Source organism: Lissotriton helveticus, chromosome 5_1 (genome assembly GCF_964261635.1).
Source record: "Lissotriton helveticus chromosome 5_1, aLisHel1.1, whole genome shotgun sequence".
Taxonomy (NCBI): Eukaryota; Metazoa; Chordata; class Amphibia; order Caudata; family Salamandridae; genus Lissotriton; species Lissotriton helveticus.
In genome coordinates this window covers 941,316,053-941,343,373 of record NC_136065.1, presented here as the reverse complement: position 1 = coordinate 941,343,373, position 27,321 = coordinate 941,316,053, and the positions used below count along the sequence as shown (strand labels likewise).

The 27,321-nt window shown below is 42.5% G+C and overlaps 1 protein-coding gene across 10 annotated transcripts in view; it reads left to right on the top strand.

The window, feature by feature from the left end:
• The window catches only part of BLNK (B cell linker), an 849,614-nt gene that overhangs the window by 669,949 nt on the left and 152,344 nt on the right, over positions 1-27,321 (top strand). For all 10 annotated transcript variants that reach the window (XM_078643456.1, XM_078643447.1, XM_078643446.1 and 7 more), the window contains one exon: positions 13,788-13,862. In XM_078643456.1, the coding sequence (XP_078499582.1) occupies positions 13,788-13,862 (75 nt within the window). The remainder of the gene's footprint in view (positions 1-13,787; positions 13,863-27,321) is intronic.

Here is a 27,321-nt window from a genome sequence, read left to right as displayed (position 1 = left end):
AACACTGAGCTGGAGCAGGGAAAAGGTTCCTAGGCCAAAGAAATTGTTGAGGCCAAGAAGGAAATAACACCGAAGAGGTAATAACTCTACAAAACACCAGATAACACACCAATGGCGTACTGTGGGCAAGCTGAAATTGTTGGACTTGAAGCACGCAACATCGGCCTCAACACTAGTCTTGCCAGACCAGCTGCAGAAAAGGTGGTCCTGCCAAGGCTAGAAAAGAAATACAGTCACTTGACCCGAGACACACCTTATATCAAGGGCAATGTGGTTGCAGATTTCCTGATTGACGCAATGTCATGGAAGAGGGAAAAAACACAACTGTCATTGGTTCACCTCCTGATAAAGAAAACAAGTATGTGGACATGCTAGCCTGAAAAATAGAGAGGTCAGTGGCGGCACAGTGGTGTATTTCAAACACCAACAAACTACTAAACCAATATGCCCACCAGCAATGGGATGAAATTCAGGACCTCAAGTAACACCTGCCCAAAGAATGTAAAAAGTGTGCAAAAGCAGTTATTCAAAAGGGCAAGAACATTGCAAACACTTGCTTGAAGTCATCACTCGATGCAGCAGACACTGCCAGCCGAATACTTTGTGCAGCCACAACCCTAAGGAGACACGCCTGGCCAAGGGCATCAAATTTTACATGAGGGAATCAGTAAGCCCTTCACTGAGGATAGACTCTAGTATAGTGGACAATGCATTGCGGCACTTGAAAAAGGACAGTAAGATGTCCAACATAATGGGGGCTCTGCAAGACAAAGGACCTTTTCAGTAGGGATTGCACCAAGGAAAACAACACCCACAAGAGGAGGTCTGCAGCCAACAACGACTCCCTGTGCCTTCACACCATCAAGTGCTCACCATGTATATCCCCACAGTGGCAGTCTTGGTCACTATTGGGACACATCTGTCAATGGAGGGCCAGAAGAAGAGGGACCACCTCAAGAGGGTCAGAACTCTAGAGAAAGTGACTTACCAATGAAGTTACTCCTGCACAACTACCTGTAGAAGGAAGAATCAAGTGTTCATACAAAAGTGGAAGAAAATCACCTCCGACAAATGGATTTAGTACTTAATTCAACATGGTTACTGCTTAGAACTGTTAAACAAGTCTTCAGCTAGTGAGCTCCATGCCCTTATAACAGAGGACTCTTGTCGGAAAATTAAAAAGGACAGAGTAGTAATGAGAATAAATCCATAATTTATCTCAATGGTGGCTTTACACATCCATGTTAACCAAAAGTACCCTAACTGCATCCTTAAATACAAGCAGAAAAGGCCTTATATAGTTTGATAGTTAGAAGAGCAATTAAGTATTACTACTTACAAAAACACAAAACCAATCCGGAAGGGGAACCAGTTTTTTTTTACACTGCACAGACGGGCAAGGTTTCCCCAGTCACTAAAGGAACTTTTGTAAGATGGATAGTGTAGACACCGCAGACATGTTACAAATCAACAGGCGTGACATTGGGAGAAAATCCATGAGTACTCTTGACAAGGAAGAAGGGAGCAGCACTTGCTTCCTTGCTAATGTATCTTTAAATCTCATCCGCATAGCATCCACACGGTCCTCTGTTCACACCTTCACAAAGCATTACTGTGTACACATTCAAGCCATCAAGGAGACTTGGAGTATTCAGACACGTTTTAAATACACACTCTGGTGATCCCAGCCAGAGAATACCACTACAAAACCAATTCACAGCATGTAAATGCAGAACAGATTCACACTGCAAAACAAAACTATTACTTACCTGTATGAGTGGTTCACAGCTTGAAGAATTTTTTACTGGATTTTTCCATTTCTAACAGGTAAATCATTGCCACAAGGTTTGCATTGGAAATTATTGTTAATGTGCAAAGCACAAGGTAACGGTTGTTCAACAGCACTGTCACTACTGTCCTCTGATGAAGAAAAGATGATTCAACTGAAGAAGAATCAACATTTTGTGTCTGTGCTGAAACAAAATGCCTGCCATTGTCAGTAACAACAGCTTTAGGTGTGCATTCAATAGAAAATATCATAGGCAAAAATGTTATTACATTCTCAGTACTTGACTTTCTCACCAGGCAGAAATAAATCCACTCAAAATAAAAAACAATTTATACTATAAAAAAAATCTTAAGTCAGCTTGCAATACATTAAAAGGACCAACAAAGTCTAAAATAACCTTATCTATCACATGGGGATTCTGGAAACGCTGTTGGCTATAAAGGATTTTCTAAAGACTTCCAATGTTTATCAGAAATCAGACACTCAGGAACCTCTGTTGACCCAGTTATACACACGCTGGTCAAAAGAAGGCCAACTGCAATGCCACTGCAATCTTGAATAGCAATAATGGTAGCAACGGTATAAGAGACATGCATGTAAGGGAAAACATGGTGGCTGCTTGCTGAACTGCCACTTGCACCCGGATCGCTCGCGTCCCAGTTTCGAGATGATTTGAGCTTCTGAGAGAGACTCGCCTTACCGCTCGAACGTTGGTGGATTTGGCCTCAGACTTGCTTCTTTTTGCGAAGGCTCTGCTGCTTTTGCTGCTTTGGCTGGGGATGTGCCTGGGGAGATGGTGTCCCTCGGTTCTCTCTGCCCGACTCGGTGGCTGGAAGCCGCCCTGGAGCTCAGGTGGGGCCACAGAGCAGCGGCTCGCAGGCTCCTCCGGGTCAGCGGTGGCAGCGCCAGCACCGGTCAACACCCCTGCCTCCCAGAGAGGAACACTCGGGACAACGAAACACAGGAGGAGCTGGCTCAAACTAGCAACGCCACCTTGGAGCCATCGCTGCAGCTACAACAATTACAACTGGAGAAGCAGGTACAGGGGGTTCAGTAGGGGCACGCTAAGCCCATTACCCCAGGTGAGACTTACTACTGTTCCTGTTGTTAAGGGGATTAAAAAAGGCAAAAGCATGGGGGGTGACACTGGGTCCAGTGAAAGTAAAATCAGGGGGCAAAAACAGCAAACTGCCCCCTGAGGAGGCTAGTTGAGGGAGCAGTGGTAAGAGCCAGGGAACCAGGAGTCCTCCCAACATAGATGCAGTCACTAGCAGCTCTGCCTTTCAGTCATACAAGGTCAAAGGTAGAAGCATTAAGGCAGCAAAGGCCAAAAGTAATCCCCTTGACTCCAAAGTTAGGATCACCCCTTCCTTGAGGTCATACTTTAAAGTACAACCAGCGGTACTGGATATTGTTAAGCAAGGAGAGGCTCTTAGAAGGACGTCAGCAGGGCAACTAGCCTTAAAATCAGCTCCTGATAGCATGGAGGCCACGGGCGGCTCCCTGTCCCCGGATGTAACCCCAACTTTTCTCACTGAGAGTGGTATAACGGGGGATCCAGATAAAGCGGAAGAGTCCGCTGGGCAGATGGCCTTGGCACCAGTAGCTGGCCACGACGAAGGGATAGATAATGGCTTCAAGGACCATGAAGCAAGGGGACCCTTAGTGGCTTCTTTGGAGGTTCTTTTCTCTACACTATGGGAGGACATTAAGAAGGGGCTCTCGGTCTCCGCTGCTATTCAGGGAAAGATTAGAAACTTTGGTGAGTCATTGGAGAGAAAAGTGGATCTCTTAAATACAAGAACTGAGACTTTAGAGAACACTGTTGGAGAGCTAAAAGATCATCTTTGGGCTGCTAAAGCTGATATCCAGTCCCTCAAGAGGGAGGAAGTGGCCTTTTGTGACAGGTTGGAGAATAACTCTTGAAGAAACAATTTGCGTATCCTGAATGTTCCGGAGGAGAGTGAAGGGACTGACCTCAAGTCTTATATGGTCTCATTCATGAAAGAATCCTTGTAGCTTGAAGAATCAGAGACGGTTCTGAGTAGCGATATTCATAGAATCCATAGGGACCCTTTTCGCAGAAATCCGAACAGAATAAAGCTGAGGAAAATTCTTATCAATTTTCATACTTATTCTCTAAAGGAGAAGATTCTAAACATGGCCTTAAAGGTGAAATTGTTGAAGGCCAGGGACTTCTCTTTCGAAATCCGTTCAGATGTTGCCAGAGTTATAGGCAATGGGAATTGAGCAGGAAGCTCGATAACTTTAAAAAACTTGGTGCCGCTGCCCAGCTTAAATTTCCAGCAAATCTGAAAATTATGCACAAGAACAAAATGCATAATATAAGGGCAGTCCAGGAGGCAGACGAGTTGCTTGAAATCATGGTGAAAGGGGTGCCTTAATGGGCGAATCTAGCCCAGAGGCCTGGCATTGTCTTGGTTGATTTGTATATTGGCTGGTCAGGGCTGCTCATAGCCATGGATTCCTAAATTCTTTGCCTCTTGTTTCTGCTTAGATATGCCATGACATGATAGTAATAATCATTTAGTTGCTCATCCTTTTTTTTTCTCTCATAGTTTGGCTCACACTTTTTTTTTGTCTACACATAAAGGGATGGGGTGGGCTTCTCTCGGAGGCAGCATCTGGACTACATCTGTCCAGGTAAATGGGGGTTTTCTTCAAGGGGGGGTGCTTCGGAAGAGGGGGTGGGGGTTTAGGGGGGAGCACAGGGGTATAAAACACAAAATCTCCTCACTCACCTTAGTGCCCATTCAGGAGGCCGTGGCTAAGATGCAATTGGTCTGGTGCTGGTGCTGGTTCCTCCCGTGTCCCAACCGTGTTAGAGATCTCGGACTAAACTTTCATGAAAACAATTCAGTTTCTGTCCTGGAATGTTGACGGCTTGCGCATGAGGTCCAGAAGGGAAAATGTTTTGCAATATTTAAAAAAATCCCCTGCCCAGGTCATTATCCTCCAGGAAACTCATCTCCTCAAGGAAGAGATCATCGAGATATTCAAAAATAAAAAATGGGTGGACTCTCTTATTTGTTCAAATCAGACTGCCAACACCAGAAGCGTTGCTATACTTTTTAAAAAACAAGCTAATGCCCGTGTCTTACACTTTTTGGCTGACCCAGGTGGCAGATGGGTAATCCTGAAGGTGACCATCACGGGTTTTCTCCCCCCCCCTTGGTCGGCTATTATGCCCCAAACCAAGACGACCCTTCCTCTCTTAAAACTATTTTCTCGCAACTCCTAGACTACCCAGACCCGGTTATTATGACCGGGGACTTTAATATTGTCCTCAAACCTAAACTCGTCAAGTCGGCAAGTAGTAGAGCCTGGTTCCTTCTAAGTCTCGGATGTACCTGCAGTCTATGATGGCGCAAACCGGCCTCTGCGATATTTGGTGAGAAAGATCGGGCCATCAGTTGGGAGTCTCATACTGCAATAGTAAATATCAACACAAGTCGAGAATCGACCATATTTTAATCAGCCAATGTTTGAGGGGCAAGGTTAAGGACATCGGATACCTGACTCCGCATCTGTCTGCTCATTCAGGGATTTTGATGGACCTGGACTTGGTGCAGGCCCAGCATCTCACAGCCTGGACTTTCGATCAAACTTTGCTTCTCGAGGCAGAAGAGATGCCCTACCTATCTAATGAGACTGAATATTTTCTGAAAGTGATTCTAGGCTCTGCTACAACTGCTGTGCTTTGGGACCCCTTTAAGGCTTTTTTGAGGGGCCTAATCACGAACAGGGTGAGCTTCAGGAATAAAAAATACAGAGGGGAGGTGGCACTCAAGGAGGCGGAAATGAAGGCAGTAGAGTTAGATCTGAATTGAGGGTTTGGTTTGGAGGGAGAGCAGGAGGATCGCGCCAAACTCAGCAAGGGAAGGGAGCAGTTAGACACTATTCTCCAACTCAGGGTTATGAGAAGATGGTAGGCAAGCAAGCTGGCCCTTTTCGAGTATGGGGAAGGGGCAGTTAAGCTACTGGCGTGGAAGGCCAAGTCCGATAGGCTTCCCAACCAGATGAAATAAATTGATGGTGATGAGGGGGTAATTGCTCTGTCTTCGGAAGAAGAGATAGGAGATGCTTTTTTTGATTTCTTCCAGGAATTATATTAAGAAGATCGAGCTGTAGTTAAGACGGAGGCTAGGGAGTAGTTTGGCATGACCACTCTTACCCCCCTCAGCTCCATGCAGCAGGAAGATCTAGAGCAGGATATCACGCAGGAAGAGGTGAAAAAAGCTAATTTGTCTGTAAGAGAGGGAAAGCTACAGGACCCAATGGGCTTCCAACAGAGCTCTTTGGATCTCTGGGCGGGGTGATAGTTCTGGCCTTAACACAACTATTTAATGAGATCTTATCTGATGGCTTTAAGCTTCCAGGGTCTTGGGGTGAAGCCACAATCACCCTGATTTTGAAACCCGGTAAGAATCCAGCAAGGCGTGAGTCTTATAGGCCCATCTCGCTATTGAACGCAGATTATTACATCTTTGCCAGGATCCTGGCGGCTACGCTGGGCCTTGTAGCAGGAGACATTCTACATTCTGATCAGAAGGGGTTTGTTAAAGGTAGGAACCTATCAGACCTCACCTATGATTTCATTGGTGCAATAGACATCGCCTCTACACACTCACTTCCTCTCGCAGCTATGACACTCGATGCTACTAAGGATTTGGACGGGGTTAACTGGGTTTACCTGTCGGCAGTCATGGAGAAATTTAATCTGGGCAAGAAGTTTTGTCGAGCTATCCAGTTAATTTATCAACAGCCGTCAGCCAGACTTTTGGTTAATAGCAACCTGACCAGACCTTTTTATATCAATAGGGGGACTAGGCAGGGCTTTCCTCTCTCTCCTTTCCTCTTTGACCTCTACAGTGAGTCTTTTGCTCAGCGGCTGAGAGAGAAATCTAGCATTTCGCTTTTAAGCATGAGGTTTGGGAGAGGAAGGTGGCACTGTATGCAGATGACATTTTGATTCTTTCTGCGGACCTTGCCACGATCTTCCCTGCTGTAATCAGATTGGCACAGGACTTCGGGCAGGTATCGGGTACAAGGTCGACGCCGGGAAAACCGAGGTCATGACATGGAATCTTGAGGGGCCCCAGCATCAGACCAAGCGTAATATGTGGTATCTGGGAATCAGAATAGTCCAGGACATTGCCAAGATTACAGAGATTAACTTTGAGGCTGTCTCAAGGGAGTGCAAAACACTGATGAAATCTTGGGTCCATCTCCCTTTAACCATTCTTGGGAGTGTCAATTTGGTTAAGATGGTGGTACTCCCTAAGATAACCTTCCTTTTTAATTCTATCCCCCTGCACTTTGACAAATCAGCCAGTGACAAGTTCCAGCAGGCTATCAACTCTTTTGTCTAGGCATATAGGTCCACTAGAATCACCTGGAGGAAGCTGAGGCATAGGATGGAAAAGGGTGGACTTGCTTTGCCTGATTTGCAATACTATGCATGGGCTTTCCAGCTGTCTCATTCTAGGATGCTCTTAAAATCTCCAGAAAGCACAGGGGGGTGGGCGCTATGTTCTCTGCAATGCTAAAGGGTGTTAGCCTATCCGAGGAGGGTTTCCTGTTTAAATTTGGAGAACCGAAATGTTTCAAAAAGTTCAAGCTTAAAGTTCTCCAGGCAATGGCCAGATCGTGGGCCAGTCTCAAGCGCCTTGCCGGTCTTAACTACTTTTCTAGCCTTGCCCCTCTTTGGGACTCACCATCACACCAGAGTGCCTAAAGGATAGGTTGGCATTACCTCTTAGAGCAGCTGGTTTAAAGGTGATGGGGACTTGGCCCATGAGGGTACGCTTATTTCATGGGCATCACTTAGCGAAAGGGTTGGAGTGGGTCTTTCAAGTTTTAAGTACATTCAGCTGCAGAGCTGGGCCCAAACTCTTAGAACCCCCATAGGTAGCAGTAACATCTTGGAACATCAGTTAGTGGTAAGTCCAGTTGGGAGGAAGGAGGTTTCTTTCTGGTACTGGACCATCGAGGAGGCTGTTGACGGAGAATTGAAACTGGCCAAAGAATTGTGGGTGGATACTTTACCAAATGAACAGTGGGAGTATTTGTGGCAAACCTCATTTAAGACCTTATTCGCCATTGTAAAACCAGCCTGGCTTAGGAGGAACCACTTGTTTACCGCACACAGGGCCTACCTATCTCTGCTGAGGTTGACTAAAATGTCGAGTGGGTCTCCAGTCAGCTGTAGAAAATGCAGTCTGGCAGGAGCTTCAGCTGTACATATGGTCAAGGACTGCAAGGCAATAGAAGATTTTTGGGAAGGAGTAGGAAATTCTGTGGCGGATATTTTAGGCCTCCCAATCCAAATAAATCTTGCCTTGATAATTTTTGGTTTATCTAAGGAAATCACAGGTTCTGCTAATCTTTCCTATTTTATGCTATACTATTAGCTAGGTGGCAAATATGTAAAAGATGGATAGATCCCACACCCCCCTTGTCTTCTTACTGGTTGACCTCGCTTTTTTAGACATCCAAGATGGATCTGTCTGGAACTTTGGGCAGGAAAAAGACAGCTTTCTGGGATGTTTTGCTAAAATGGTCTGGGGCTTAGGAAGGTGAGAAGGTTAGGGAGTTAAATAATTACTTAAGTATCTTCAAAATAATCTGTGGGTCCTATGAGTATGCCTCGTTGGCCCTCTTCTATGTTGGGCATCTCCAGTTCCCCCGACAGGCCCACGATAATAGTCGCCAGGCTCACCTTGGCCGAGTGGAAGAGTGACCTCTCCCCCCGTCATTTGGGGGTTAGTGACACCTGAGTCTGTCACGGTACATGTAGGCAGGGCATAGCCCTTGTCCTAAGCCAATAGCCTTCACCCTTCCATCATCTCGCTTTGGTACGGACGGCTCCTTTGTTCAGTGAAGTCTGAGGTGAATGAGAACAAAAAATAAATAAAAAATAACGGTAGCAACTACATACTCTGAATCTTCCAAAACCTTATCACTGTGACTTACTGATAAAGGCATTATGGACAAGCAATCCACCCTGTAATTGTTTCCACAAGGTATAAACTTGATATCAAAATTGTATTCTTGTAACCAGGACAAAGGTCTAACCAATCTAGCAGAACTATTACATAAGCCATTGAGTAAAAACACTGATGGTTTGTGATCTGTACGCAATTCATATTTGTTTCCCTGTACGGAATTTTTGAATTTTTCTACAGCCTACAAGTAGGCCAATGCCTCTCTTTCAATTGTGCTGTGTTGATTTCAATATGACTCAGTGATCTAGATCTAAATTCAATAGTACAATCTTGATCTTCAATCACTTGGCTCGGCACCAATACTTAACATGTTATCATCCACTGTTATTATGCATTATGTCTAGAAACAAAAGCATTTAAAGTAGGTGATTCAACAATTAATCAATTAGTTTTGGCTAATCCTTCCTATATCTCTTTAGATCAGATTAATTTAACATGGATCTTAATGGCTGGACTACATAAGCATAGGCCTGAACAAAATGTGTATAGTATTCACTAAGACTGTGACCTAGAAAACATCTTAACCCCTTCGACGCGCGTGACAAGGTCAGCTCGTCATGGGCGTTACCTGCGCTGCGCGTGTGACGAGCTGACCTTCTCACGTAACGAGGGTTTTTGCGAATCGCAGCGCACAGTGGGAAAACCGCTAGCGCGCATGCGGTTAATACATCTTTGTCTGGAGGAACATGAGCATCAATGACTGACTGAATAAGATCAATTTTGGCCTTATGCCTTTACTTGAAAGAGTAGGTCACAGATAGTCAACTTCTTCAACCAGAAATGTTAATTTCCCTTTTCTCACAGTCCTTCCTCTATCTCTTAGAATACTTAAAACATTTTCCAGGATGACATTTTATTTCCGCATGGCTTTTTCAAAAACAAGAATGTCATCCTAGAAGGCTTGGATACCACTCGCATGCCTACATAAATAGTCCATAAGCTTCTGAAACAAACTAGCTGTGGACGGTAGTCCAAATCGCAAAATAAATACTCAAAAGCTCCAACGGAATTTACAAATGTGGTTAAATCCTGGGAATCTTTAGGTAGTTGATCCTGATGAAAGCTGAACTGAGACCGATGATTGGAAAATATTTAGCCCCCCCATGTTAGGCAATAAATCTTGGATTTTGGGCAGAGGATGGCAATTCACCAAATATTACTGTTGAGCATGCACAAATGAGTGCAAAGCTGAATCTCACCTGATTTCTTCCATGTTATAACAATAGGAGAAACCCAATCTGCTGAATCCACAGGTTTTATGATTTTCTCTGTATATAATGTGTATAACATTACTTTCAAATCATTGTGAATGAGTGGTTTGGCAATCTTTTAAGCCTTATTTGATGCTCAAACCCTGAAACCGTTCCTAATTATCTTTTAAAAACATCAGAAAATGTATTCAAAACACTGTCAACCACCAATTTACCATGTTCTAGCTCATTAACATTTTCACACACAATGTTATATCAAGGTAAATCTCCGAACACAATAGAAAAAAATCAGCTCCTGGTTTCATCAAATACTCATGGGAGCCAAACCTTGCCACCTCACGATATACCTGCCTTTATGTACCACATATATGTTTGTATAAGTAACTTTACCTAAACAATATAGATTATCTATGAAAAACCCTAAAAGGTGTATTTCAAATTCACTAAGAGTCTGTGAACTGATTTCAGGAGCTTGGAAAAGTTTTGTATCTCCTCACCATTTATATAAAGTGTTGTCAGATACAACAGTAATGCTCAAACCTGAATCGCTCATGGCATCCAAAGACACTTTCCCAGTACGAATGGCACACATAGGATCTTTGCCCATACAAGTGTAGACAAAATATTTTCAAGTTTATCACAACATTCGTTCCTCTCTCCATCCACACTACTAATCTTAATTTTACTTTTACCACTCTTACAAACCTAATGATGCATCTTTTATCATGAGCTGGGTAATTGTAACTTTTACTCAAATGGTGATTTAGAATCACATCTGTAAAATGCCCCTTTTGTTTCTTGCCCACAGCACACACAGGCTTCTTTTTATCCTTTATTGCACACACAATGCTTCCGTCATGAATATCTGCAACAGTTGCATTGCTGCACCCTCATTGTTCCAGCTCTACAGACATGGTTTTATTCCTAACCAAGGACCGTTGAATACTACAAGCTAAATTAGGCACCTCAAGTAGATTAGGATTAACTGTTTAATAAACGTTCTTGAATTTATTTTAAGTAACAAATGCATACTAATCACAACTATATTCTTCAACATTGTTGGTAAATCTGCATGTTGAAGTTAGTGCTCTTAATGCTGCAATGTACTTTCCTCAAATGTTTGTTTGCGTCTGAAAAAGTTGTGTCTCTCCAAAGGTACACTAGGGTCCTAGGAATATTATTTTGCAGGCATACTACGGCCTCATAATAAACATCCCAAGTTCCAAATTTACCCTGTAGAGCATCCTGCACGGGTAAATTACCGAAGACCTGCTGACCTGCATGACCCAGATGGCTAAAAAGAATTACAACTATTTAAGGTGCTACAAATTTCACATCATCAATTGCCGCCAAGCTATTCTCAAAAATTCTCAAACAATGCTGCCACTTAATTGGTGGTCTCCCAAGAGTGTTAAAAAAGGGAGGTTATAACATCACATTCTATATACTGGCCATGACTCCACAAATGAAATAAATGAAAACAGGGAGAGAATATAATATTGCTGTCATAAAAAGTGTCAAAAGGCACTTGAGGTTAACATTTTCTAATGGATAATACTTTACAGATGAGAATATATTTACAATGCTCCAATACTTCCTAACTTCTATCCGTTATATTTAGACAACATGCAAGTACTTCAGTACACAAAACGACTAAATAGTAAATCTTCACAAAATATGGCCGGCATCACTGGACAGCAACACTGGCTTCATATGCCCATACATGAGAAGCCACCTGGATAGTGTGCATGCAACACAGGAGGAGCAAGGTACCAAAGAGAAGCACTTGTGTGAAGAATGCTCAAAAGCGGTGCTTGTTCAGAGGTGCTAATGCTGGACACTGACCGTTGTGTTGCTGAAGAGCCGTTACAGCCTAAATACTGCTGGCTTTGAAAACACTCATGAAATTGGAAACAAAGGCAACTCATCAAAGTAGGCAGTCAGTTTGTCAAACTAGAAAACACAGCTACCTTGTTTCCCCTGGAGGATCAGAAGCAGATGAAATGTCTCTTGAAGAAAGCTTCCAATGCACCAGGCAGGGCTGCTTGATAGCCGGTGGGTCTTTGCCAACAGCTCCTCATTGCCAAACTATATTATATAGTGCTGGAAGTACACAAACGCTCTCTTAGCTGTTGACTAAATTCCAGGTTCCTTCATGAAGACTAAGAACAAGCCCCACAAGGAGGCCAAAGCAAGGCTGCGTCTAGCAGAGCCTCCTTATGTCGATAACTGCAGTGAGCAAAACACCGAGATCTGAACACACCGAACAATTCAACATTCCATAAGCGTATAATTAAAACCCCCACGCGGACACTTACCAATACCTTAGGCCAGTCAGTTCAAGGGCACCAGAGAGCAGGCTGTAAGCAGTAATTCTGAGGAAGGACTCCATTGCAATTGGGTATACAACCTTTACAACGAATCTTTTACCACGCACTACCATTACAACACGGTTATTACAACGCATACCATTACAACGCATTGCGCTGGGGGGCGCTCTAGGATAGGGAATAGGTTAATTTACTATCCAATAACCTTCCCTAGTGTCCACGGGACTGGAGTTGGAATAGTAAATTAAACTATTCACTATCCAGCACCCCAAAGCGCTATGCGTTGTAATGGTATGCTTGGTAAAAACCGCGTTGTAATGGTATGCGTGGTAAAAGTATGCGTTGTAACGTCATACATCCTTGCAATTGTGACTCAAAGTAGGAAGTTAGCTTCCCTAGCCCTGGTAGAAAATGATGGTTTTGGGGAATGCAGGCAGGTTTGCATTTCATAAGGCATTTGAGAATTCTTAAAGTGTGATTGCTCATGCAGGTTCCATAGCGTTATATTTCATTACTTGGACATGGTTTACATGCCTGAAATATAACCCTAGCTGCATGTTGAAGACCACATGAACTGTATCACAAGGTGTGTACTTCTACCTTGTAGTATTGACCACTGTGGCAGTATTAGTTAAACGTAGTGTTTCCGATTTCTTTCAGCTTAGGGCAGAACTGGGTGGTCAGGGCTCATACTATTGACTAAGGAGGTCAAGCAACTTTCTTCTAACCTGGCAGCCTAGAGCATACCCAGTTGTTCTATCTCTTGAAACTCTTACTTTATTTCTGTTTAGTTTCTCAGTCAGCTTTCCTCATTCTTGACACCATTTGATTTTCTTTCTTCCACTCTTGAGATTTAGCTGTGAGTGCAAGAGTGGCTAGGTTTCCAAAGGTGTATAATACTTGCTTCAGTTTCTTTTTTTACTGGTAGTTGTGGAGCCTGTTTGTCGGGCTATCTACATACTCTAGTGTAATGTAGTACCTCTGATTTAATCTGCCTTTTGTGACAGTTAATTCTGCAGATGTGCAGTTGTTTGCCGCCAAGCATGTCCTCTGGATTTCTGATCTTGATCGTCAAATGCATGGATTCCAGCTCTCCCACTCTGTGTGTGTTCTTGGGCTTGAACAAATATTGTAATGCTTGGATTTCACAGTCAGTAAGATCGGAGTCTAGTAATGTGTTCTCATGTCACGGAAAGTGCTGAAAATGTGTGTAAAATATAAAAGGCCATGATGTGAGACTTTTTCCCAAACAGACTCCCACTCCTAAATAAGGACTGTGACAAGAAAGAGCAGGATTCAGTCTGAGGGAGCTTATATGTCAGAAAAGGAAACATTACTCTCTACCAATGATATAAAAGTAAAATAATGCTCAATTCTAATTTACATCAATTAAACAAAATGTATAATGTGCAATTTTTGCATTTTCTAGCTCCCCCTGTGATGCGGTCCAGCAAACCAACACTAGCAGGAGCTACACCTACCCCTGTGGTCATGTCTAAATCAGGTAAATAGTACCACTACTTACATATTGTATTTGTTATAACTAGAATGTTCCTGGTTTGTGCAAATAAAAAGGAAAAAAGCTAAAGCGTGGCAGTTGCTTTTCATGTATAGCATCATAAATGCCTAAGAGTGGTACCTCTACGGAGATAATTTGGCCTGCGATGCAAAAAGTGGGATTACTAGCTTTTCAATTGATTGAAATATCAGTGTCAAGTCTCAGGAATGAAGTATTGATGTTGACTGTATTCTTTCTTTGTCATTTTGCTGATTTGTGTTTAGACCTTCGCAAAAATCTGTTATCGTTCACAGATTTCATCAAAACTGTTTATTATATTGTGCCCTTTGTGAGTGAAATGTGAATGTTGCTGGGGAAACATTTGGTGGAGCATGGTATTTAAATAAGTGAAAATTATATTTGTGTCACATTTTTTGTTCAGAATGCATGACTGCAAAAAAAACGAGAACACAATAAATAAGTAAACGCTTGTCAAATTGTCCAAAGTCGAAATGTACTTTCCAGTTATGTCCATTTACCCCAGTGTGTGCAGCTGCATAGTGTTCGGATGTCAAGAATTTAATAACTTCGGAAGGGGTACTTAATGAACACAACCCGGTCTAATCCCAGCCCACTGACTCAGCTCTGTAAAACAATTGTTGTCCAGAGATTTTCATTTTTTATTTGTGTTTTTGGATCATTAGAGAAGTAATTTAGATTGGGTAGACATTGCTGATCCAGGCCAAATTTTTCTGGACAACATTTTTTTTAAATATCAGATGTCATATAGTGATGATGTAATATTTCAGGAACCAAGAGACCTATCTTCTACTTCAGTTTGGTGTCAAAACATAGGTTTTGGAAGTAAAGTAGTCTTTTAAAGACAGAAAATAACTCCTCAGAGAAACTCTTCCACCATTTTCCAAAATGGCAGCCATAATAGAGTAGAAAGATATATATATATATATATATATATATATATATATATATATATATATATATATATATATATATATATATATATATATAAATAAAACAAATAATATGGGTTTTTAATCTTTTTATGTATACACCAAACAATGTTTATGATTTGAATATGAAAACAAAATATTGTTTATCATTCCTGTTTTAGATAAATTTTCATAGTTCACTTAAATGTATTTGTTTCGACAGTCGCTCATGGTACATTTGCAGACTGCTGAACATTTGAAAAGAGCATATTGATAGGGACATCTTTTTGTAGTACAGGTTTTGCAAGTACATGTACGTGTAAGTCTTCTGGGTAGAGGCTTTAGAAATGTTGTAGGTTTTAGCACCCCATCAATATCTTCCCAACCAAATTCACATGGATCTTTCTCTACACATGCATGATCCAAAACATTTACACAGCTTCTGATCAAGTAGAACGCTCTTGTAATGTGTCCACGTACAGAATATGACATCGGTGGAAGATCACTTAGCCGGACTGATGTCTTGAACTCACTGTACCAAAGAACGTCAAATGTGTAACAGTCAGGACTTGTTTTCCACACATGTACAAGGTATTTTCCTATGTATTTAAAGTCACATTCTTCTTCTGTCTTAGCAAATCCTTTTAGAAACTTCAGAGATTCAGCAGGAAAAGCTTCAAGCTTCGTTCCAATTTTGCTGATAGTGTCATCACCCATGAGAAATATGTGCCTTGATAAAAACACTGGGCGTCTCTGGGTTTAGTTTCTTGTACAGTATATGAAGCTGGATTAAGAGTCTTTTCTCGCCTGTTCCACAACAGATCCATAACTCTGACAATCCTTGACTTATAAACATTGTAATCAATTTAAGTTGCACAATATTAACATCTGTCATTTGACGGTACCGCAACTCAATTGGAACCATCTTGAATAGCCCACTTAACATGTCTCCTTGAACAATATGGGCCGTACCTTTTGAATATATTTCTGCAGGCACCAGTTCCTCATTGACAATCATTCCACTTGCAATAATTGGAAATTTAGTGTTCACTGAAGCATCAGCAATGTTTTGGTGAGTTAACATCTCCAAGTTCATCTTGTTTGATGTTGATGACCAGAATTGATCAAGTTGCACAGGTATAGGTGTCGAATTTTTGATCATGCAAGGTCAATTGTTCCACTTGCAGACATTCATATGAATCTCTCACATTTTTTGACAGATAGTTCAAGATAACGGTCAAAGACAATGTGCAGTTCTTGCAAGGTGCACGCTGACTTTGATATCTGTAGAACAGTCTAAACAACCTCTCTGACGTTTTGCATGGATGAAATCTTGACCATACGCAATTGTGACATATAGTCCACAACAACAGCAGTTTTCAATGAGGACACCTTTTCGAATTGAAATTCTTCAGGTGAAAGTTTTTTTTGGACTCTTGTACGAGTTTGTGATTTACTGGTTTGGTAGTAGCATCTCCATAAACTAATGCATTTGTTGGCAGAAGATCATACGACAGTATGTCCTTGATAAATTCACCCCTTTCTTTTGCTATATCCATCTCTGTGTGTGCTTGTAAGAGTTGTTTTTTGTAACTTGTTTTTTAGTGGCTGGTTGGACGAAACTCTTACTATGGCAATTACAGCTTGGAAATTTGGCTTTAGTGATTTTGTCAAACAGCTCTTTCCCTTTCAGTACAAATCTCTCCTGCTTCAGTTCGGCATATAGTTTTGATCAATGTTCCAGGACATCTAGTAGATGTGTCTTTATATCGCTATCTAAATATTGTTTGGTCACGAAGTTATGTAGTCGCACAGACTTATTTCAAAGGGGTTTCCTTGCTGCTGAATGAAATGAAGAAGGTTGTCAACATATTTATTAAACCGTTACCCTCTCTTTCCCACAAGCTCGTGGTGAGGGACAGTTTCACGATGGTCCATTAATTTTGGATTTGTCACCTCTCAACATTGAAAATAGAAAGGACTTCATGGTAAACTAGCTGCCATTGAGCAACATATTCACTTGTACGTGTCTGACCAACAATTGTCTTGGATCTTTTCTGTGATCTCTGGATCATCTGTTCCACTTTCATATCTGAAGCCACAGCATTGAACCTTTCCTCTCTGTCTTTCACCACAAAATGTCTTTGGATGAATTTTCTGTTGAGGTATCGTTTTTCCACCTCTAGCTTCTTCACTCTTTTTAAATACCATATCTCAGGTAGTTTATGCAATCAAATTTGCAAAACACAGTAATCAGTGACTCCACATTCTTAACGTGTAGCTCCCAATCACTTTCCCGATCAGCATTTACCGAGTTTTTCACTAGAGCTATCATGTGTAAAACATTTCTCCAGTTTTTGAAAAGTTCTGCTTTTTATTCACATTCTTTGACAAACTCTACGAGTTTGGTTTTCCGGTTTTCTGATTTTGAATTGAGTGTATTGAGCATTGGCTGGCTTTGCATTGTGTTTTTTGAAGAAGTGCACCCTGCCTTGTTCGCTTCTGAGATAAGATATGCAAAACCTAATTGTCATTCTTGTTACAGAAAGCATTCCAACGCAATGTTTCTATAGCCTCAGATATGATGAGCATACCTTGTAACGAACTAACATAATGAGTTCTGCTCAATACTGACTGGACGGTTTTGCTACCAAAGATTTCAGCCTCATTAAGTGCATTGTCTATGCGACATCCAGTCCTGCACACTGCAATGCAACAATTGTCATGTGGAAAATGCCCGTCATTGGATAAAGATCATAACTTTTTAATTGACTGCTCATAAAAATGTCAGCTATAATACGGAAAACACCTTCATGGCAGACAATTGACAGGATTGTCTGGTCTTCAAGCTAAGCATGCTTATTTTGGAAGTTTTTTAGAGCCTGCCATGAAAAGGGTGGCGGTGAGGAAACTAATGGGGCCATAAACATTTTTCTTTGTTGAAGGACTCCTCATATTTTGTAGTTAGCAACACTCTGTCAGGAGGTAAAGATCCTCTGCTACCACCTGCTTCGCTCATGTTTATGAATTTGGATGAACAGAAAACCTGAAACAAAAACAATATTAAAATAAATTACCAACATAATGGCCAAAACACATCATTATAGAGCCGCCATTTTGGAAAATGGCAGAAGGGTTGCTCTGAGGAGTTTTTTTCTGTCTCTCTAAGACTACTTGACCCCCAAAACCTACGTTTTGACACCAAGGGGCTGATTACGATGGCAGGCGGACGACCGTTGCGATCTCGAGTCCGACTGACCTCCGGTCGGCGGCCCGACACCGCTATTACAATGTGACTGCACATGGTGCAGTCACATACTCTAATTCCTCTATGGGAGCTTGTGCTGCGGCAGTAAACTGTCCATAGCACAAACTCCCATAGAGAAATGCTAGTTTCTGTTAATTCCAGCACCGCGTGGCAGGCATCTCACGATGCCTGTTCAAATGCAGGGATTAACAGGGGGCCCCAACCGGAGGCCGCAGGGAGAAGGGCTACCTGCTAGGGACCCCCAAAATCGTTTTCCGACAGGCTTTCCATGTTGGAAACCTGGACATGGAAAGCCTGTTGGAAACCGACATCGTAATCCCGATGGCAGAAACAGCGTCATTAAGGCTTACATGCCAGTTCACACTGGCCGATGGGGCAGCCCGTTGGAATCCAGCCGGAATGAGCGGCCGGTTTCACTTTTGACCGCCGGCATTGTAATGCGGTGGTCGAAAGTGAAACCGACAATGTTAGTCGGAAAGCCTCCGACCTGTGGTTGGAGGCTTTCCAAATCACATTGTAATCAGGCCCTAAAATGAAGTATATAGGTCTCATGGTTACTGAAATAATGCATCATCACTGCAATACAACAGCAATTTTTCAATATATGTTGTCCAAAAAAATTCGGCCCGGATTAGCAATGTCTACCCTAGCTAAATTACTTCTCTAATGATAGAAAAACACAAATCAAAAATGAAAATCTCTGGACCACAATTATTTTTACGGAGGTATATGAAGGGGCCAGGACAAATTAGTCCGAGACACAGTTTGCACAACCCTTGGTAGCTATGTCACATGCAGAAAGTAATATCACAGAGAATTGTGTGTTTACAATAAACAAGAAGACACAAAATTATCAAAATCAGATAGAGGTCAAGGAGATATAAATGTAAATAACGTTAAGACTTGAATTACCTATGAAACAAAAGTGCTCGTTTAAAGTCTCAGTTTGCAGTTGACCTGGACATGGATGCGATGTCAAGCTGACTGTGATGAAACGTAGGTCGCATACACCAAAAGGGTTGCCCCAGTCAAAGATTTTTGCCATCAGACTTAGTCCACCTTTTGTAGGTCAATGTCCTCGGGGGGACAATACATGGCTAAAGATGATGAGTGTCCCTCCAGGATGGATACATCATCAGTGATATCATATGCAGCTAAAGCTGTTGGCTTTAGTGCCAAATGTTCTGAGTGGGACAAAACTTGATTTTATAGCCACCAAGGTCACTTCACCACTGTGACAGATTTGCTGCCCAGCCCCGATCCAAGGTTTTACCTACTGACTTAGACACTTTTCTAATTCTCAAAATTTAATAGTGGGGCAAGGATAGTAGATAGCTGGGCAGGGCTCCATGAGGTCAGGTATCTTTACCACTAGGTACCACTGGATCAGATTTCCGCACTGCAAAAAAGGTCAGAGTGGAACAAACCTGGTTTTCTTCTGCTACTATGGCTGCATCCTGCCTATGGGAAAGTACTGGGGAAATTCTAAAAGTTTAATATTCTTTAAAAAATATTTTGAATTTTTTTTTGTAAAATAGACCCTAAAATAAAATGTGAAATAACATTAGCTTTGAAATGAGAATTTATAAAATGCACTGATGCCCAAAGGCATCCAGGCGCTGATCCAGCTGAAGATAGAACCGAAGTGCAGTAAAAGATTGATGTGATGAAGAACTTAAAGGTTAAAAAGCCATGTTGTCTGGCATCTTCTGAAGGGAAGCAATCTTGTCAATTTTTTCAGATCGAGAGGAAGAGGGTTCTAGAGTTTGGAAGCACACGTGAAAAACCTCTGCCTCCCCACTTTAATCTTCTGATTTTGGGAACAGTCAGGTTATATGCAGAAGATGAACATAGAGACCTGGGGGGAGTGTACCAGCGAATGCTTTGCTTCAGGTAGTCAGGGCCAAAGTCAGTCAATGCTTTAAAGGCTACAGAAAGTGCTTTAAAGTCAATGTGTTTCTTCATGGGGAGCCAGTGTAGTTTTATCAAAGCTTGGGAAACAGATTAATATTTAGGTGCCCAGCAATAAGCAGGCTGCCATATTCTGCACTACCAGCAACTGATTTAAACCTTTTTTCTGCACATTTATAAATAAAGCATTGCAGTAGTCGAGTCAGGACAATAAGAGGACATAAACCATGGTTTTCTGCATCTCTTGTGGGATAAATAGGAAGACCTTCCTCAAGAGTTTCAGGCTGTAAAAGGAGGAGGATGTGTTGGAATTCACCTCACTTTCGAAAGACAAGTTGCTATCATACATGAACGCTAAGTTTTGGACTTTGGAAACTGAAGAGGGTAGGCGGCCCAGCCCCTGATGCCACCAAGTAAGAAATGAAAATTATGTGTTGTTTCCAAACAGCAGAACTTCCGTTTTGCGCGAATTAAGCTTCAAACAGTTTTCGTTCATGCACCTGCTGATCTCCTGCATGCAGTTATAGAATTTAGTGGCAGTGTCTTCAGGGTTCCCTGCCACTGACCCCAAAATGTGGGTGTCTTCAGCATAGGATAACACAGAGAAATCAAACAATTTAATGCATAGTGCCAACGGGGTAATGTAAATATTAAAAAGTGTTGGATTTAAAGATGAGCCCTGCGGCACACCACAAGGTAGAGACAATGAAGGGGATATAAAATCGTCCAGAGCAACAAGCTCACATTCAGACTGAAAAGGTTTGACCAGTGCAATGGCAACTCCACAAATTCCAACAGAAAAGAGGCGAATAATAAACAGGTCTAGACTGACTGTGTCTAATGACACAGAGCGCTCCAACCACATCAGGGCTGCATTTCCACCTTTATCGAGCCTCTGTCTAATTTCTTCAGACGCAGTAATCAGGGCCAGTTCGATGCTATGTTCGGCTCTGAAGCCTATCTGAGTAGGATCCAATAGCTCATTGTTGTTAATGAAAGCTGTAAGTTCCTGATTAATAGCTTTTTCTACCTCCTTAGCCAGAAAAGGGAGGTGTGAGATTGCCCTATAACTACTGGGGTCCAAAACATCTAATTTAGTTTTTTTCAATGAGGGCAACATTGAGGCTTTTTTACAAACTTTGGGAAAATAGCCGGTACTAAACATCAGGTCAAAGATGTCAGTTAGGTAGATTGATACAGTTTCTAGGATCATATGTATAATTTTTGATAAACATGGGTCTAGAGGGGATCCTGATTGAATGTTAACAAGTAGGTCCTGGACTTGAGCTACTGTTAGTGGAAAGAAAGAGGACAGAATCATAGGTTCATGAGCCAAATTAGAGCATTGTAAGAGATCCTAGAGAAGCGTCTGTAGGACATTGACCCCTGACAAGGTGGTCTTCGACTGACTGGTGAGGAGATTTCTTATTATTGGCAGTGAAGTTGGTATAAACTTCTTTAACCTTATTTTGTAAAAAATAGGCTATTGTATTGCAAAAAGCTTTGTTGGCCATGTTTTTTTTTTGGGAAGTTTGGCTAATTTTGTTTATTGTAGTAAACAGTTCTTTTGCGGAGTTTTTTGAAGTCTCAGTTTTGTGGGTGAAGTAGCGAGCCTTTTCCTGGTGGATCAGTTGTTTGTAGGCCGAGATGGCATTTTATATATATATTCCCATTTCTGTGCTGTTGTAGCTTAATCTCCACTTACGTTCTTTCCTGCCCAAACTTTGTTCCTCCAATTTCAGTTTGCAGAAAACCAGGGTTCAGAAGGGAAGGCTCTGTGGCTTTTATTTACCTTCTCGGGGACTAAATGGCTTAGATTAGATTCTACCCACCGATGGTAGTTTGGGGTGGCAGTTGTTAGAGGAGGAAGGGAACGTGTGAGCTAGTGCTGAGCTGAGTAGACTGGCTTCTAGTTTGTGCCAGGTGCACCTTAAACTCTTTTGTTGAGGCTGATTAATGTTAAGGGCTCTGGTTGCCATTTTTATGTCAAACAAGACTCCTAGATGGTCTGACCGGGTGAGCAGGAGAGATGTTAAAGTTTAAAGAAAGGGGCTGTCTGAGAAGTAGCCCCTAAGTAGATGTCCTGCTTTGTGTGTCGGGTCTTAACCTGCTGAGTTAGGTCTAAACTTGCCATCATAGCTAGAAAATGTTCCATGTCTTTGTCCAACCAATTTTTTTAATTAAAATTAAAATCCCCAAGAGTTGTGAAGTCTGCATGATTTACTTTAATTTCTGTTAGTTGGCTGAATGCCTGGGTAAAGGCAACTCTAGGGCTAGGGGGAGGATAGATAATGAGGCTGTTAAATGAGTAGTTTTTTATTAGTTCAATAGTAAAAGAAAGCACTTCACACTAAAATGACAGGGGAGAGCAGAAAAGGTAGCTTCAAAATCATTGCAGTTGATAACTGCCAGCCCACCACCCCTTTTCTCCTTCCATTCAAGCCGAAAAATGGAGTACCCTGTCAAGATTGCCGCCACTAGATTGGGCCCTGAAGCAGCATCGGCCCCGTTTCTGTGAAAAACGCAAAATCTTAGTCGTGTGAGTCAAGAAAGTCGGCAAATATGACTTTGTTTTTTATAAGAGATATAGCATTAATAAGAATGCAGTTATGTACTTGTAAGCTCTTATCCTGCTCCGGCTTGGGGTTTAAAACACATATTTTTGCCATTTTGTCACCCCCCTCAGTGATGACTCCAGGGGCGCCCGCACCCTCCGAACCCCCCGCATCTCCCGTCCTTCGCCACTGAATGAACGATCTATTAAAAAGGAAGCAAGCCCTTTAGTGATGGCGGCTCTGAGCAAAACAGGAGCCGGACACCTCCTGTGTAATGCACACTCGTGCTACAGGGATTAAAAGCTAACAAACCGCAGGTGTATGCTGACTTCAGAGGAACTGTGCGGATGCACTGTGAGGCTTGCTTTGAAGCCCGGCATCAGTGGGCGTGTAAGGGGGTGTGGTGACAAGCTGTACTACAAGGAAACTAAAAGTGAATGAACCGAATGTGGATGCCGACTTCAGAGGAACTGCACGGACGCACTGTAAGGCTTGCTTTCAAGCCCTGCATCAGGGGGCGTGTCAGGGGGTCTGTTGTCGAGCTCTACTCAGTATTATTGCTTGCATACAGTGAGAGAGAGATTATTAACCTCATCGCTGCTAGAGCGATTCCCCTGCTGTGCTGGACAGCAATAAAAACGGGTGTGGTCATGACGAGCTCAGCTCGTCATGAGCACAGGAGCACTGTACTGCATGACGAGCTGAGCTCGTCATGAGCATGGAAGGGGTTAATAACAAACAAGGGCCAGGCAACCTCTACTGTATTCCACAAGCTCCCTTGTGGCATGCAGCTACTCATAAAGCAATTTTCAACTAAAATAATCATGAGAAACACCAGAAATCGTAAACATATCATTAAAGAACGATCCATTAAAAATGGAGCAAGCCTTTCAGTAATGACAGCTCGGAGCCGAACAGGAGCCAGGCACCTCCTGTATAATGTACACTCATGCTACAAGGAAATTAAATGCAAATGAACCACATGTGGAAGTTGGCTTAAGAGGATGGTATTTTTGCACTCCTAGTGAGTTGAAAGAAAGTTGATAGGAGGGACCCTGCTCTCACTTTCATTTGTTCCTTGTGTCGTAGAAAGATGCTTTTGTATCAGTTGCAACTCCCAGGCACTGGTAGTCTTGCTCTTGAATTAGTTTCTAATTATTTAAGTGCCAAGGTCCTGCTTGTTGGATGTTAACACTTTTGTTTAGTTAAGATTAATATCCAGGTTGTTTACTAAGGTATAGTTACTTAATTTGTGCAATAGCCTTTGTAAACTGACTTTGGTTCTACTAAGAAGAACAATTTTGTCACTGTATAACATACTTCTCAATAATTTCCACTGTAATTTGGGTGCACTGGCATTTGTCTGGTCCAAGTGTTGGGTGAGGTCTGCCAGGAAAAGGTTGAACAGTGCTGGGGCATGCATGCATCCTTCATTAAGGCCTCCTGTGGTCTGCATTGTATGAGAGACTATTGTTTCATCTCCTTTTTTTATCCTGATCTAGGTGTCTGTGTGGAGTTGTTGAATTGCTTTCAATAATTTCTCTGAGATCTCCCTGGCTGTGAGATTGGTCCAGAGCATTGTCCTGTCGACGTGATCGAAAGTGGCTTTCAAGTCCACAAAACAGGCATGCAAGGAGCTTTGAGTTTCTTAACTTCTCCTAATGCCATTGCTAAAACTGTCATATTTGTCAGAGTGCCCTTCCCTGCGTGAAAAATGGTCTGTTTGTATGAAATTATCTTCCGTCATCCACCCAGCTGTTGAGGGGATGTATGACATTACAACGCATGCTATTACAACGCATGCCTTTACGACGCAAGTTTTACAACGCAACTTTTACAACGACTTGCGTTGGGGGGCGCTGGATAGTGAATAGTTTAATTTACTATTCCAACTCCAGTCCCCGTGGATAGAAGCGAAGGTGTTGGAAACTATTTCCTATCCTAGAGCACCCCCCAGCGCAAGTCGTTGTAAAAGTTGCGTTGTAATGGTTGCGTCGTAAAGGTACTTCGTTGTAACAGTTGCGTTGTACAGGGTGTTTACCCTGTTGAGGTCATGAAGTAAAAGCCCAGAGTAAAATGTAGCCTCTTTATCTAACAGAGTGATCAGGTGATATTTTGCAGGATCGCTATTGTTGCTGTCTTTAAAGATCAGGTGGGTGATCGCGGTTTGCCAAGAGTCTGAAATTTGGCTGACAGCAAAGCAGTGATTATACATTTGCTAAACAGTTGGCCCAACTCTCCGAGCTGGAATGGAAGTGGGCATTAGGCTAACCACTAGGCGTTGGGGCCCCTCCTGATTTGCTTTTAGCTAGCAGCCTCTCTATCTCTCTTGTGTGACAGCTTTTATCTTCCAAATTGTCCATATCCCACATGGGCGAAGACATAAATCTATCCAAGTATGGGTTTGTTTTCACAAAATCTTTTAAGTGTGTAGCGTAATGGGCTGCGAGGGACTGTACCCAGGCTAAGTCACTGATGTTTGCATTGTTAGCCTCGGTAGTGGCCTCTTTCCAAATTAATGAAAGTCCTCCTGAATTGGCTTAAATATTTGCTTTTGCAGTCGTGAAGGAGTCTTGCCCACAGGCCATCATTATACTCCTTCTTGGCTGAGCATAAAGCTTTTTTATACACTTGTCTGGTTTGTCTGAATTTCTCTTCCTATGATGAATTGCCAGATTCATCTTTGCTGCTCTTTTTATATGGTTTGGGCAGTTTTTTTGAGGTTCTTAGAGCTTGTGTAAACCATTCTGATATGTGCCTCCTTGAGCCTAGTTGATGGTCATTCTGATGCAAAGGGTTTAAGCATTTGTTTAACAACTTTACGACAAGTGACTTCCAGTCTTGCACAGGATAGCTATTCTGAAGGGTTTTCAGGAAGGGAGGAGCGGCACACTGCTCAATTGAGTCTTTTGAAATTTGGCCTTTCCATTGCAGCCTTTTCAATTTTTCCAATGTCCCTGGAGTCTGGAACATTGCATCTTTTGGATGCAAGGTGATCATTGTACTTAAGCCGATTAGCTGAGGACAGTGCTTGCTTTCACCGCATGACTTAATTCTAAACGATTTTAATCGAGTGAATAGACTTAAGGATGCCAGGGTCTGGTCAATTGTAGAGCTAGTCTTGGTGGCCATTCTCGTTTTTGCAAGAGGCTTGTCCACTCGAAATCTCCAATTTAATACACGAAGGTCCATGATAGTACATGCTGTGAGAGTAAACGTTCTGATTTTATTGCTTCTTATCTCCATAGGTGGCAACTGATCTGGAATCTGCCATATTAAGTCTTGTTTGACAACAAGTTAATTAAAATCCCCTCAAATAAGCAGTTCTGCTGTTGTGTTATCCTGCTTCAGGCCCATTTATATTGATAGGAGGATTGCCTTGACTTTGAATTTTTCCGATAATGGTGGATTAATGTATATGTTCAAGATCAGCGAAGGTGCCCTTAGACCAATCCTCCAGCTTAACCACCAGGATCCAAGGGAGAATCATGACCAGCTGGGTTGTCTGGATCTTTAAATCTGCTGAGACGTAAATAGACAGACCACCCTTTGGTCGATCCCTTAAGGTATGTTTGATTGCAGGATTGTTAAATTAGATTTATCCAATTAATGGCATTCTTTCCAGGGCCAAGTCTCTTGCAGTAAAGTGATATGGTGCCTGTTATAAACTGGGTTACTGGCTGACTGGGATGTGAGACTTGGCCAAGCAGCAACCACAATCCTAGTCAGGGTAATAGGCAGGCAAACCCTAAATTAACCTATTCTCACCCTCTGGTAGCTTGGCTCAGAGCAGTCTGGTTAAACTTAGAGGCAATGTGTAAAGTATTTGTGCAACACTTCAAACAGTACACACTGTGAAAACACCACATAAAAAGACGCCACACCAGGTTTAGAAAAATAGAATATATTTTGATAAATGAACAAGAAATAGTGCCAAAAAGCACAAAGTGCCAACAATGGATATGTAGTCACACCGGAAAGTCACAAGTTCAGGTCAACCACAATGAAGCGTGGACTGTCTACAGGAACCAGGTTAGACCCGCTGAACAAAGTGCCTTAAATCCTGGTTGTAGAGGGTTTCATGAATTCGAAGCAAAGAAGCATTGTGCAATCGAAGTGATGCATTGGGTCCTAGATGCAGCAAGGTTGTAGTGCGAGGTCCTGTTGCGTCATTGTCAGGGATCCCATTGATGGGAGCTTGCGATGTGAAGTCTGGACATCTTGGATACGGTGCGCAGCGGAGGCTGTATGTCGGTTCAGAAGAGCTGAGCTGCGAGGCTGCAATGCAGAGCTGCAGTCAACGAGAGATGCAAGGACCTGGGTCGTAGATCCACGGCACAGTCTGTGAAGATGCGAGGGTGGTGCAGACCTTCTGTGCTGGGCCCAATCCACACAACAGCAGCGATGCATCAGTTCTGTTCGAGGATGCCCCACTCAGCCAAGGAGATGTGTCAGTTCAGTTAGAGGGTGCACTGCTCACTAGAGACTTTGAGTCAGTTCTGCTGGTAAGGTACCTTAGGCCCACTTCCAAGGGTCCAGGACTGAGGTGGCACTACTTGGCAGGGTAGACTTGCAGATGTTTTGTCCCTGAGACTTCAGGACAGGAGGCCAGCCAACTAACACCTGAAGTATTCTGGGTTCAAGAGATGCATGTCCAGTCCTTCTCAGCCATGCAAGGATGGCAGCAGGCACCAGGTGATCACAGCAGGTCAGCAGTTCTTCAAGATCAGTGGTCCAGCCCAGTGGCAGTCTTTCAGCAGCACAGCAGTTCTTCTTCCTGG